The sequence below is a fragment of the Tupaia chinensis genome, unplaced genomic scaffold (genome assembly GCF_000334495.1).
Source record: "Tupaia chinensis unplaced genomic scaffold, TupChi_1.0 Scaffold000366_1, whole genome shotgun sequence".
Taxonomy (NCBI): Eukaryota; Metazoa; Chordata; class Mammalia; order Scandentia; family Tupaiidae; genus Tupaia; species Tupaia belangeri.
The window spans coordinates 914,001-928,530 of record NW_006159863.1 but is presented as its reverse complement, the minus strand read 5'-3'; the positions used below and the strand labels follow the sequence as shown (position 1 = coordinate 928,530).

The 14,530-nt window shown below is 37.6% G+C and overlaps 1 protein-coding gene across 1 annotated transcript in view; it reads left to right on the top strand.

The window, feature by feature from the left end:
- The window catches only part of ELP3 (elongator acetyltransferase complex subunit 3), a gene marked incomplete at its 5' end in the record, with an annotated part of 93,322 nt that overhangs the window by 53,374 nt on the left and 25,418 nt on the right, over nucleotides 1–14,530 (top strand). Inside the window, 4 exon segments of the mRNA XM_014589633.2 lie at nucleotides 2,032–2,122; nucleotides 5,219–5,284; nucleotides 8,286–8,513; nucleotides 9,471–9,552. Of these exon segments, the coding sequence (XP_014445119.1) occupies nucleotides 2,032–2,122; nucleotides 5,219–5,284; nucleotides 8,286–8,513; nucleotides 9,471–9,552 (467 nt within the window).

The window sequence follows — 14,530 nt, the reverse complement described above, 5'->3', positions numbered from 1 at the left end:
TGAAACAGTAAAATACTTAAAACTATATTTATATATTCTTGTTAAAATTAATTTTTACTTTAATAGCATTTATTCAGTTTCATCTGATTATTAACTTTAAAATGTATTTGATTTCAAGAAATCATAGTTCCAAAGATAGGAATTTATTTTACTAAAAACTAAGTAAACTATATTTACTAACTCTAATCTCTCTAAAAAATATATTTTAAGTCACTCTAACATTGAACCCCCTGGGATGTCTTTGTCGTAAAGACTTTGAACTCATCTCAGATTTAAAATGTTTCTATGGGAACTCTACTGGCTTCCATGCCTAATAGGCTTCTTGTGTATAGTTCTTAATTCGAATTGATTGGCTTATGATACTTGTAAGCAAGGAATATCTTATTAGAATCAAGTGGAGGGGGGCAGCAGGTAGAGTGGTAGTGAGGCTCTGGGCTCCCACATTGTCGATTGTGGTTTGAGTCCTGGACCTGGCAGCTGCTTTCTCACTTTTCATCTCTCTCTCTCTCTCTCTCTCTCTCTCTCTCTCTCTCTCTCTCTCTCTCTCTCTCTCTCTCTCTCTCTCTCTCTCTCTCTCTCTCTGGTGAGCGCACATGCCATACTGCAAATTTAAAATAATAATAACAAAATTAAATCATTTTTTTAAAAGAATCAAATGGGTGAATTACTTGTATTTAACATGTGATGGGATAAGTGAGAAGAGAAGAAAAAGACTCAGGTTGATTCAAAAGCAAAATGAGAAAAAAGATCATTGGCAGAGTCTTCTTTCTTCTGATCATCCAAATACTGGACGAAACAAATTGGAGACTTGTCTTTGAACAGGAAGTAGATGTGCTGAGCAGCATATTCTTACTTAAGGTGTTTTTTTGAACCGTTTTATCTTTAGATACTGATTTTTGTCTAGAAGAAGGTGTTGGGGCTACTAAAATGGAACTCATAACTTCAGTTTTGAACTTGATTGAAGTCTCCTTGATGCCTAGTGCTTTATGCTATATCAATGCCAAGAAATAAAATTTTAAAACTCCTGTCAGCTTTAGACAAGCTGTTCTTCTAGTGCAGAGTCAATTCTAATTTAGATTTTTAAGAAACAAGGAGAAAACTTAATTCTCGAAGAGCAATTGTTGGCACGACCAGCAGATGACATAATGGTTACATCACTGGACTCACACATAGTCAACCATGGTTTGAGTCTCAGAACCACCTCCTAGGGAGGTGATTTCTCACTTTCTGTCTCTCCACCAATCGCACACACCCTAAAGCAAAAATCTCTAAAAAGGGGAAAAAAGAATGTTGACTAAGCCAGGCTTTTCAGCTTCCTGGTTATTTGTCATTTAGCAATTATATGGGAAAGTGTTTGTAAGCTATAAAACAGAATATTAATGGTCATCGTTATTTCTTCTCATTAAAATGTGAATTTTGTAAAAAGTCATTTTTATTCCTTATTTTATTTAGTATAAATATCTGTTAAGCCACATTTCATGCTAATGGATATTGAGCATATGGGCAGTTTTTTTTGTACTTCATAATCTTATAAAATGTTTTCCGTCAAGTGTCTCTTATGAAAAGCTTTGGGGGCCAGCAGGTGGTGTGGTGGTTAAGGCGCTAGACTCCCACCTGGCTGACTGTGGTGCAAGTCCTGGACAGCAACTCAGAAATCATACCAGGCATATGTGCATGTGTGCTCAAAATCTAGAGAGGAGAATGGAGCAGAAGGGATTGTGACGTGACCATTCCCTCTGGGGGATGATTTCTCACTTTCGCTGTCTCTTTCTGTCTCTCCAGTGAGTGCACACACCCTAGGGCAAAAACCTAAAAAAAGAAAAACTCTGAAAGGTAAATGAAAATCGTAATTTTGTAGATGGGAAAACTGAGGCACAGAGAAGCTCTTCCCCTGCTTTCTGGTTAGGACATTCACCCCGTACTTTGTTTCACAGGTTTTCTGCTTTATTTTTCTTTTCTCTTTTTAAATTCTCTGCCTTCATGCTATAGGAAACAATTTAAATTTTGCAACAACATGTTTTTCTTCTACAGAGATATTCCAATGCCTTTAGTCAGCTCTGGAGTAGAGCATGGTAATTTGAGAGAGCTGGCATTTGCGAGAATGAAAGACCTTGGAATACAGGTAAGCACAAATATGGCTGGCAGACAATAACTGTTGAAAAAACGTAGTCTGAAATGCCAAAAACTTTGGTACCATCACACTTTTAAACTAATCTTACAAGTCAGATCAAAAAGCTTTCATATATTGAAGGCATTCTTACTATGTTAAATGCTGAAGTTGAAGCCTGTGGTGACAGAAGCTGCATCCAATCCCTTTAACCTCTTCTATCTTCTACCAAAGAGTATAGGTTTTTCAGTTTAATGGTTATTTTATCCACCTACTCGAGTTGCCTACAGTATCTTCAACTCTCCTTTTTAATTAAGTATTTTTTTTGGAGCTGGACAGTGGTGCGAGAGTAAAATACGATGCCTTGTGAGGCAAACCCACCCAGGAAGGTTCCAGTTTTGTAACTGGAGAGTATGCTGGGCACATATGTACCAGTGATCAAGGGCTGGCTAAAGCTGGGAGTGGATCTTGGCATCAAGACCCTGGTTGGGGGTTCTATCTATCTGCCTGTCCTTTCCCTCACTCAGAGAATAAATGAATACGTAAAACTTTAAAAAAGTAAACATTTTTGGAGGGTCAGCAGATAGCATAGTGGTCAAGGTGCTGGATTCCCACACGTCCAACATGGTTCAAGATCCAGATCTGGCGGCTTGCTTTCTCAGTTTCTCTCTCTCTCTCTCTCTCTCTCGTCAATTTTTTAAAATAAATAATAATAATAAATTTACAAAATTAATCTCTTTTTTAAAAAAAGAAAGAAACATTTTTTCTTTTAAGGTATATTCAGATGTGGTTCCTCAAAAGTAATTGTCACCATTTGAAGAGACAAGAATTATATGTATGAAATAATTCTAGACAATAATATTGCCCCATGGCCCCATCCTACCCCACCCCCCATGTCTATTCAAGTCACTTATTTCACAGATATTTACTAAGTACTTCCTCTCTGCTGGCCCTGGAAATACAAAGCCCAGGATTCTACAGTAATCTCCATAGGTGATTTGTAAGTTGTAATAAGGCTTGAAACATAGAACCTGGAAACTTCTTAGAGCAGCTGAAGAGATCAGCCAGGGGTGGTGTCTAGCCAGGGCACTGACCACCATCTGCCTTCACAGATTCCAGGTTAGTAAGTGCGGAGGGGCCGTGGCATCTGCTTTATCCACCACTGCATATGTAGTTCTCACAGCTCAAACACAGACCACACCTTGAAAGATGTTCTGAGGATCACGTATTATGTTGTGGACTTACCTAAGACATTTGTTCCCACTCAAATGATCTTACAGAAAATTTCTCAGAAGACTATCCAGAGGGACAGTTTGTGAACATTATTGGTTTATTCTACCAATTTTTTTTTTTTAAAGGAATGGACAGATTGTAAGTTCTAGAAAAACAGCCAATGCACTTGGCAATAGTCAACAGCACCAGACTAGATTGTATGCCTGCTCTGTTTCCTCACCCCCTCATCTTTGTTCCCCATTTTTTCTGGTCCCTGCAATACCACAGCTAAAGTGACAGACCAGTCCTGGTTATCCTGCTTTTCCATCCATCTTCTTTAACTCCGCATCCCTCGTAAACTTTGTTATCCTTTATTAAAGTAAACTGGGATTGAGTCTCAAGGCTGGAATTCAGTCACAGCCCAAAATTGTCTGGTTCCCATAGGCAACATCTTAATCAAAAAGTGAGCACACTAATCTTTGCCTTTAAAAACACATGCCAAAAATTTTTAAAAAGGAGAAGCAGAATATAAGCATTCATTAAGGATGTGTAACTATAATACATTTACATTTAATAGATCAGTAATTGCAGAGATTTATGGTCCTTGTTTGCAATACCGTTTTTGTTGACTAGAATTTATGGAGATCAACATTAGCAAAGTGTTATCTTGGGCTAGTTCCTGTGCCATGGAAATAGCTGGGGTTTTTTCTTGTTGTTTTGGATCTTTTTTTTGCTTTTTTTTTTTTAACTGAATAATGAACTCTTGTTTTTATTATTTCATGGAATTCTATACTTATATAATAATCCTTTATAAGTAAACTATTAGTGGAATACAGTACATTGCATGATGCCATCATATTTCCCAGAAAGAGCTTCTGTCACTGGTGGAAAATACTAAAAACCCTGAAAATAATGTTTATGGCTTGTTCTATAAAGGAAAATATACCATAGGACAAATAATTGAATAGTGTAAGGATTCTGAAGTGTGAACACCAGGTTGGGGAATAAAAGTTAAGAGTTGAAGTGCAGATGTCCAACAGTGCAGACCATCATCTGTAGGCAGCTCTGGGCCTCCTGGGGTATTCAGAGCCCCCTGTGAGTGTAGTTGAGATGTATAATATATGATTCTAGGTTCCTTCCTTCTTTCATTCTTCTTCCTTCCTGCCTTCTATCCTTTCTCCCTCCCTTCCTGGTCTTCTCCAAGGAAAAATACAAAAATAGCCATCTTCACCACGGTTCGACTCCTGGACCTGGCGGTTTGCTTTCTCACTTTCTCTCTCCCTCCCTCTCTCTTCCTCTTTCTGTCCCTCTCTAGTCAAATTAAAAAATAACGTTAAATAATTCTTTAAAGAAAAAAAGAAAAGAAAAAAATTTTAAAAAGCCATCTTGCAGCATGCATCTTTTTTGACATTTTAAAAATGATGCTAATTTGGCAATGCTAAACATGTTAACTGTCATAAAGTGGCCTTTCAAATATAGGAATTTGCTTTTTACTCTTCTCTATAGATAATTTGGGGTTGTACTTTCAGGTAATTAGATCCATCCCTTGGGCAACACTGTTTTCTAATTTTATGGTTTATGTTCTTTACTCTTAAGATTATATTTTGGTCTCTTTTGAGTTCTAAATTTATTTTAAAGGCAGTACTGTATTATTTCATATATTTCCATTCTGGTTTCTCCATCCTCAAATTTATTAGAGGTGGTTTCTTTTGAAGTCAGTTACTTTATCTTAATGTGAATTAAATTGTGAGCCCAGGTTTTAGTGAAGAGGTTTAAAGAATCGAAATTGTGGACATGGTGGTGTTCGCCCTATGACAAGAATCGAAATGGTTACCAGTTTACATTTGTTTCCCTTCTGCCCTGTTTTTCTTTCTTTTGTTTACTTATTTTTCTCAACAGTGTCGAGATGTGAGAACCAGAGAGGTTGGAATTCAAGAGATTCATCACAAAGTTCGACCGTATCAGGTTGGTTTCTCCAGTGTATAAAGAGGTTGGGTCCTGTCCTTTGTTCTTTGTCTAGCCTGAACCCATACCTTCTTACTGATAGGAATGATCCCAAAATGTGAAGGAATTAATAAGAGCAGAAAATAATTAAGGATTAGATACAGATGGTAAGCCAAGAAAGCCAAAATAAGGACGACTGAGGGACCAGCAGTTGGCGTAATGGCTATGTCGCTGGACTCCCATGTAGTCGACCGTGATTCAAGTCCCAGACCCAGTGGCATAAACTCATGCCAGGTGCATGTGCATGCATGCCAAAGATCCCGAGAGGAAAATGGAGGAGAAGGAGTTGTATTGTGGTCACCCCCCGGGGGGTGATTTCTCGCCTTCTGTCTCTCTGTTTGTCTCTGTCTTTCTAGTGAGCGCATGCGCCCTATAACAAAAACCTCCCAAATAAATGAAATAAAAATGACTGAACTTAAAAGAACCAGATTAGGGAGACCAAGTCTGTACCTCATTCTAGATCATCATTGTCCAATGGAACTTTTTTGGAAATATTTTATAATCTGAGCTGTCCAGTATGGTACCCACTAGTCACACCTGATTATTGAGTGCCTGAATTGTGGCTAGTACAAATGAGAAACTGAATTTTTAATTTTATTTCATTTTAATTAATTAACATTTGAAGAGTCACCTATGACTAGTAGCTACCTTAAAATAGAGCATGCTATGATCTGTTTATCTGTTTGTGTATAACTATTAAACCATCACCCATTGGTGATAATCACATGAATAGATACCCCTAATCAACAGGAGTTTCACAAAAATTACGGATAATGCCCTAAGGCATTCATTGCCAATAAAAACTTTAAAAACTTCATGGAGGACCAGCTGAAACCCAGTGGTTAAGTCTGTGCTTTGGGACTGGATCCCACATAGTTCACCATGCTTCACAGTTAGAATCCCAGCTCCGGTGACTAGAAGAATACACTGGGCACATGTGCACAGATGCCCAAAATGCAGTCAGAATGGAGAAACGGAAGAGAAGAGATTGTGGCATGACCGTGCCCATTTAGGGAGTGCTTTCCCTCTCTCCCCCTCTCTCCCCCTCTCTCCCTCTTTCTTTCTCCCCTCCCCTCTTCCTCATCCCCTCTCTCTCTGGCATTGAGCACAAGTTATTTTGGCATAAAAATTTTGAAATCCATGCATAGTTTTTTGATAATATGTATTTTCCATGAACTTTTTAAATACTCCTTGTACTAATAGTCTTGGTTTAGCTGCTTCAGCCCCAATCACATTAGTGGATCTGAATTGTAAAAAATTAAATAATATATCCCTTAAAAATAAATCACCTAGAAGGTTATTTCACGCTAATTTTTTCTAATACTTTAGCATTAACTTATAGACAGCTCTATTTTTACTTTACTTCATATGTTACTCTGTGAGAGGTCTTTAAAATTTTTTATAACTAGAGAGAGGGTATTTTTGAGAGGGTCTTACCATGTCACATTTCTCTAGCCTGAATCTTCCAGTTAGCTAAGATTACAGGTGTGCACTACAGTGTCCAGCCTGTTTCAGATTGGCCCAGGAACATAATAAAGTAACATTTATTTTATGTAACTATGGTATCTTGCATCTGGGTGTGACCATGTCCACACACCCACATACCTAACTTTTCTCATTGTTACATACTGCTCATGATTATGCAGAGTACAAGAACCATTAAAGTGTACCATGAACTAAACAGTGAAAAGACTATATAGATTGCTACCACAAAAGCTACACCCAAAAAGTTACTATCCAGAGATTGGATTTTCTTTAATATTTTTATCCAATAATTAAGCCCAGTTTTAAAAAACATCTTGCCAGAGAGTATATGCACCCACTGGATACAGCGAGAGGGAAAGAAGAGAGAGAGAGAGAGAGAGAGAGAGAGAGAGAGAAGGAGCATGCCCCATGGGGATTGGTCACATCACAATTCCCTTTTCCATTTCTCTCTTTCATCAAGATTTTGGGCATATACACATACATACTTGGCATGTTTTCAAGCCCCTGGGTCTAGAAATCAAATTGTGTGGTCGGCCATGCAGAGTCCAGCCACCTTACCCACCATGCCATGGGCTAGCCCAAGCATAATATGGGTTGTTGGAAAAGATATGACCTATTTTTTCAAGTGTCCTACAGTTTCTTTCTTTCTTTCTTTCTTTCTTTCTTTCTTTCTTTCTTTCTTTCTTTCTTTCTTTTTTTTTTTTTTTGGTGAGGGGAGCCTTTTGCTATGGGATTACATGTACTGGCCAGAGATACAGAATGAGACAGAGAGAGAAAGCAAGAAATCACCCCCAGAGGGGGTGGCCATGCTGCAGTCCCTTCTCCATTCTCCTCTCAGAATTTTGGACTTGCATACACACACACTTGACTTGAGTTTCAAGCTGCCGGGTCCAGAACTTGAACCACAGTTGGCCGTGTGTAGTCCAGCACCTTAACTATTATGCCACCTGCCAATTCTTACAATAGTTTCTTATGATACTATCAGGGAAAAATCCCATCAGGGAACAAGTTACCAGTGTCACATTTTTTCCCCAAAAAACAGGATTAGTAGAGTAGATAAAGAGTAGAAAATGAAACGTTGAGGACCTGACAGTTTGGGTACTCCTAAGAGCTACACATCTGTGACATAATTTGTTGTTTTACCTTAGAGACATGAATTTTAACTTCGACCCATGGAGAGTGAAGGATTTAAATACGTGAAAGCATTTACTGAGCTGGATCTCTGTGATAATTCCAAGGTTAATGAAGTTCAAATATTTGCAGAATTATAAAATTGTTTTCTTTTCATGATAGTTCACGAACGAGGCATGGACCCTTGTGTAATCTTGATGCAATTTGAGAGTAGACAAGTAAAAAAGAAGCATAATTAGTGATTATTCATTCTTTATCCCTTACTGTGCATATTAACCTAAATAAATGCATACAGTTACAAAAACAAACTTAGTTCATTTAAAAAATATTTTTTGTCTTTTTACAGGTGGAATTGGTAAGAAGAGATTATGTTGCCAATGGTGGCTGGGAAACATTCTTGTCATACGAAGACCCAGATCAAGACATTTTGATTGGCCTCCTGAGGTTACGAAAGTGTTCAGAGGAAACTTTCCGTTTTGAACTGGGTGGAGGTGTTTCCATAGTCCGGGAGCTGCATGTGTATGGAAGTGTGGTCCCTGTGAGCAGTCGAGATCCTACTAAATTTCAGCATCAGGTATCCAGTATTCAATTTTTGTTTGGTTTATAATTTTAAATTGCCCAAAATAGGAAAAGAGGGAATAAGGAAGGGAAGAGACATAGTAAAGGAAAAAGAGAAGCATAAAAACAGAAGAATCAATGTTTTAGTTGTTTAGAGATGTTTTTCTCTCCAAATTGCACCCTTTGGGATGTGAGGGAGGGATAAACTGCATGAAACTTAGTCAAAGGGAATATATACAAGATTGAACCATATGAAATAGCTATTTTTTGAAAATCAGAAAATATAGCAGCTTCATATGAGTCAATTTATTATTAAATCAAATGAGGCGATATGTGAAAGCACTTATGAAATAGTAAAACACTTTGTAAATGTAAGCTATATTAAATATGATATATATTTTTATATATTATATATGTGTTTTTTATATATATTTATATATGTGTGTGTATATATTTATATATATGTGTGTGTGTGGATGTAATGTTCTACTGACCACTGTCCTAACCCCCAGATAACCTAAAATAAATAACTCACTTTTTAAAATTTCAGGAAAATGTGTTAAAACCACTGATGGTACATAGAGGTTAAGCCCCCAAATTGATCATTTAAGAATCTTGCCTGGTTTCCAAGCTCTTTTAGAGGGGTGATTCTAATAAATAAATGATTTGATACTCCAGTCTTTGTCTGGAATTTGTCCAGAAAGAGAGAAAAGTTGAAAGGAAATTACCCCCATGTGACTAGATCATCCACAGAATGACTTCCTGTAGCTCTTGTTGGAAAATTAATACTCTTTCCCCTCGTCTGCTCCTTAGTATTTTTGGTATAATTGAGTGGTTTCTTTTTCCTTATACCCATGAAAGACTTTCTGTCACTCAGAGTTTACTAAATGATAGCATTCTTTTTTTTATGGGCCCCTCTTTGGTTGATTTTTCCCTTTCTTAATTCTCTACCCCCCTTCCTTGCTCCTTACAGGGGTTTGGCATGCTGTTGATGGAGGAAGCAGAAAGAATAGCTAGAGAAGAACACGGCTCTGGGAAGATAGCTGTCATATCAGGTAACTGGGGAAGGGCGAAGTTCACGACTCATTCTCATTTTGATCTTGGTACCATCAACTCTCTTGCTCTCTATATGATTATTATGTTCAAAAATGGACCAAGCTGACTAGTGAAGGACTTGTGCTCAGACACAAAGATTCCTGAAAGCAGTTGGGTGGGATAGAGCTTTCAGAGCACTCTTTCTTTGTTTTCCCATTACACTCTACATTCCTGATGCTAAACTAGAACTTCAGAGGAAATAATTTTTACTGAAAATGAAAGTTTAAATGAGGATTTAAAATGAGGCTTTAAAAAGAAAAAAAAGTTAATATGTTGTTGCCAGTCAATAAATCGATACTTATGCCCAGGTCTGAATGATTATAATTATAAAAATGTAATGACTCAGGCTCAGTTAATCATCATAATCATGATCTGATAGTTTTGGATATTATCCAGATTTATAAAGCATATTTTAACATGCCTAGCTTTATGTATTTTCTGTTGTCTTTAGTCTCACAAAGAGGTAACTAAATGAGGCTCACCTAATTGATACTGATATGTAATAAAAATGTTTATCTCCACTGTTTAACCTGTGATTGACTAGAAATACCAGGAAAGGGCCAGCCTGACTTAGAACCCATTCCTCCAAGTGTTTCTGTATAGAGTCAATGAACACTTGAAATTCCGCGGTCCCTTTGCCATAACCCCCTTAGTGTTTTGAGTAAGTTATTTCTGAAAGTTCAATGGAGATCTTGTTAAAGTACAGACTCTAACTTGTTAGGTCTGGGTGCAGCCTGGGAGCCTACATTTCTACCCACCTCTTGGGTGAGAAGTATGCTGATTGTCTTCAGATTACACTTTTAGATGTTAGTACTCTTCCAAAAATAGTGTACTCTTCCCAGTCATTAAGATAACTCTCTGTGATGCTAGAAGTACCATACTCCCAAAGTCTGATGTACAGTCACGTGATATCCTGGAGTCTGTGGGAACATAATCAGTTTTTTTTTTTTTTTTGGAGAGGTTTTCGCTATAGGGCACGTGCGCTCGCCAGACAGACAGAGAGAGACAGAGAGACAGAAAGCGAGAAATCACCCCCCAGGGGGGATGGTCACGCTGCAATCCCTTCTTCTCCATTGTCCTCTCGGGATCTTGGGCACGCACGCACACGCACCCGGCGTGAGTTTTAAGCCACCAGGTCCGGGACGCGAACCGCAGTCGACTACGTGGGAGTCCAGAGACATAGCCATTACGCTAACTGCTGGTTCCTGGAACATAATCAGTTTAAAACTGAAGAGTGTCCCCATTCTATCACAGTTCTGTTATTCCATTTACCTTCATGACATCTATCTCTTTAGAAATGTTGCATGCAAAGAGGGCCTCTGACTTGCCTGAGGTCGTATCCAATTGTTCGTAAGAGCCCTGGCTTCTGCTTTTTATGAGCAGGGTGTCTTTCTAAGTGGAAGTCGGCATCTGTGCTCTTTGTAGCTTTATATCATAATCTAAATAATAGCCCAATTACAGATCATTTGCATGTAAAATTTCAAAAGACTTGCTCAAAGTCACAGGGAAGAACCTCTCTCCTTGTCAGCCAGCACAGTGGGTCTTCTCCATTTCTCTGTGGTGGGGGAGGCATTCCTTTTGGCCAGTGGGTTTCTATAGAACAGCCCTGGAAGGCCTTCTCAGGATGAGAATAAATTCCTTGGGAGGAAGATGAATGGTTACATCCCTTCACCCTAGCAGGAAAACCTCACCATCGCTCGCTGTAAGGGAAACCACATAAGACCTTGCCTTTCTATTTGACTCAAGCTCTGATCACTTTTCAAATGAAAAAAAAAAAAACTACATTTACTGTGTAGGTGATGCATTTTATTTGTCCAATTTAGTAAGTTATTACTGTTCTATTTAAGTTTCTGAATCAGACACCCGAGATGTTTTCAGCTGTGGCTGGGTCAGCCGGACCTGATCAAGAGGGCAGAAACTTTTATCTTTCTCGAGCACATCTGCTTTCTGGTTTTAAGGCCCTCTGGTCTCTGGTCTCTGCAAAATCTCAGCAAAACTATGATTAGGTTTTAAACGAGAGTTTTTGTGCAAAAGAAAGACAAGCTGAAGGACAGTCTACAGCATTTTAACCTATGGTGTTGGATTCAAATGAAGTTACTTTAGTTCTTCACTTAGCCCCATTATGGTGTAACAGTGTATTTGCACATGTGCATGTATTTTAATTGGTTTTTGTAAAAAAGAAGTTATTCTCCGTAAGTTGATCCTCAGAATGAAAATCTCTTTATGCTAATACTGGTTTTTATAGTCTGCATTTCTTTAGCAGTATTTCATTAGACATAGTATATAGGAAGAGAGGCTGGCAGAGGACAGGCAGATTGCCAAGATTTCACTTCTGCTTTGCCGGTAGCTCTCCTTGTGATACTGGACAGTTTTACTTGATTCCCCATAGGCCTTTATTTTTTCATTAAAAATTAGTGTGTTAAGTTTTGTTTTATAGTTTTAAGTGTCTAGAATGCTACCCCTTAATATTTTAGCTTTTGTAGCCAGCAGGTGATGTGGTAGTTAAGGGCACTGGACTCCCACATTTCCAACCACGGTTCAATTCCCTGACCTGGTGGCTTGCTTTCTCACCTTCCATCTCTCTCTCTCTCACTCTATCCCTCTCTGATCAAATTTAAATAAATTAAATAAATAAATAATGTTCAATAAAATAATTCTTTTTTAAAAATGTTAGCTTCTTTAGCTTTCACCATTACCAATTAATGTTTTACTCATTACATTTGAAGTAGATTGTTTTCCAGTACCTTATTAAGAGATTCTTTCATTTCAACAATAACTGATCTTGGTCTCATTGTAGGCTAAGTGATGATAAAGTTTCCCAGGTAGTTAATTCTGTTCTTGGTTTGTGAATGCATATTAACTTTTTTCTTAACTAGTGGTACTTACTGACCTAAGTGTCCTATTTTTTTTTTTTTTCTGAACTTGTTCTCAATGTGTAAATCCACTCTTATTCTGGGTCTGTAGGATTTTGTATAAGTCATCCACAGTAGTGGCCTCCATATTCTGTCCTGGTATAACTGGTAGCTTGAGTAAGGAAGAGACAGAATCATTTATCATTTTGGTTCCTCTGACTATAAGAGTAATGAATTTATGTAAAAATATTTTTTAATTACGTTGTGATTCATTGTGACTTCCCTTTGTGTTGCCAGCAGATTTTCTGCACTACTTGGATTTATAATCTTTGATTCTGCCTGTAGACAATATTATTAATGAGAATAGATTTATTTGAATCACTGGTCAAAAAGATTACTGTATTTTTTCCCTATTAAGAAAAAAAAAAACATTGTTTTTTATCTGTTACCCCCAATATATTTTGTTTTTAAGTACACAGTGTATTTTATACCTGATTATCTTTTAAGAGATTAAGATTACCTTTACAGCTACATGAGAAAATTGAAAACATCCTTATTCATCAAAGTCAAATGAAGCACTTTCTTCAAGAGGCCTTTAAGTTTACTAATTTTTTTTTAAATACTTATATTGTCTTAGTAAACTGTCTTTTAAAGTTAACCATCAACTCTAAATGTGAAAATAAAGTGAAAATGAAATGTCTAGCTTCATCAACATCAAAATCTTAAGTAGATTGAAGGGACAGAGGGTCCTCAAAACGTCATGGATAATGTGTTTTATGAAAAAACTATGTATCTCAAAAAATGTTTGCACTGGGACCAGCAGTTAGCGTAATAGCTAAGTCGCTGGACTCCCACGTAATCAACCGCGGTTTGAGTCCCAGACCCAGTGGCTTAAAACTCATGCTGGGCGCGTGTGTGTGCGTGCGTGCCCAAGATCCCGAGAGGAGAATGGAGGAGAAGGGATTGTGGTGTGGCCATTCCCCTGGGGGGTGATTTCTCGTTTTCTGTCTCTCTGTCTCTCTCTGTCTGGCGAGCGCACGTGCTCTATAGCAAAAACCTCTCCAAAAAAAAAAATGTTTGCACCAAAATAAATTTGTACTTCCATATTTTTCCACAAATGATTTGAAGTTTTTTTTGTATGAAATGAACATACCTTCCAGGAATGTTCATATTGGACTGGACAATCAATTCAGTCTTGACCCCATTGATTGTCCTCAATGGCAAGGAAAATAAGATTTCTCCCTACTTCAACGTTGGATTCTCAATTCCGGATTCACTACTTCAGAGTAAGAAAATATTTTTCTACATATAACAATGGGTAAATTGGCATTAAAAGAGCAACCAATTTATAAAATGTGTAGGCAGGAAATAACAGTTAATTGCTGCTAAATATCTAAGCAATTAATCCCTCTTTAGTCCAAAAGCTTAAGTATCTACCAACTTATGTGTCTTCTGTCGACACACATCTATTTAAGATTAACAAATTACGTTTACTTAAAAACCAAGACTTTAATCCACTTGGATGATCAGCATTGTTTCCTTTAAAAGTGTTAAGATGAAGCAGTTTTTCTTTTCCCTCTTTTATGGTGTAAAGTGCAAGAAATTATACTGTAGAAGCTAACTACAACATTTGAAATGCCATCACTAATAATCACCATGGAAACTAGAGGTCTCTGATGTCACACTGCCCGTACCATTTTTGAAAGGGCAAATAGAACTGTCAATAGCCACAATTTAAAAAGCCATTTAGCACCCCCAACAGAATGATTTTTTTCTTTTGGCAATTTTGGCTAGGTGTCAGATCCAATCATGTTACTGTTTCACTTTGCCAACCTAATTGCTATGCAGTGAGACGAACAGCTATTCCCCAAGCTCCCCCTACTACCTTCGTCATAAACAGTATTCTATTTGTGTTCTTTCAAGTAGAAAATTAATATGGCCATTGGCCAAGAATTGTACAAGGCTGATAGATCACACAATGATGCTAAGAAATGAGGAAAATGAATGGTTGATGACAGAAATCACTGAAGTCAGAGACTGATAGCCATTTTGTTTACATCTGTTAAAATACCAAAGAAGAGGGGAG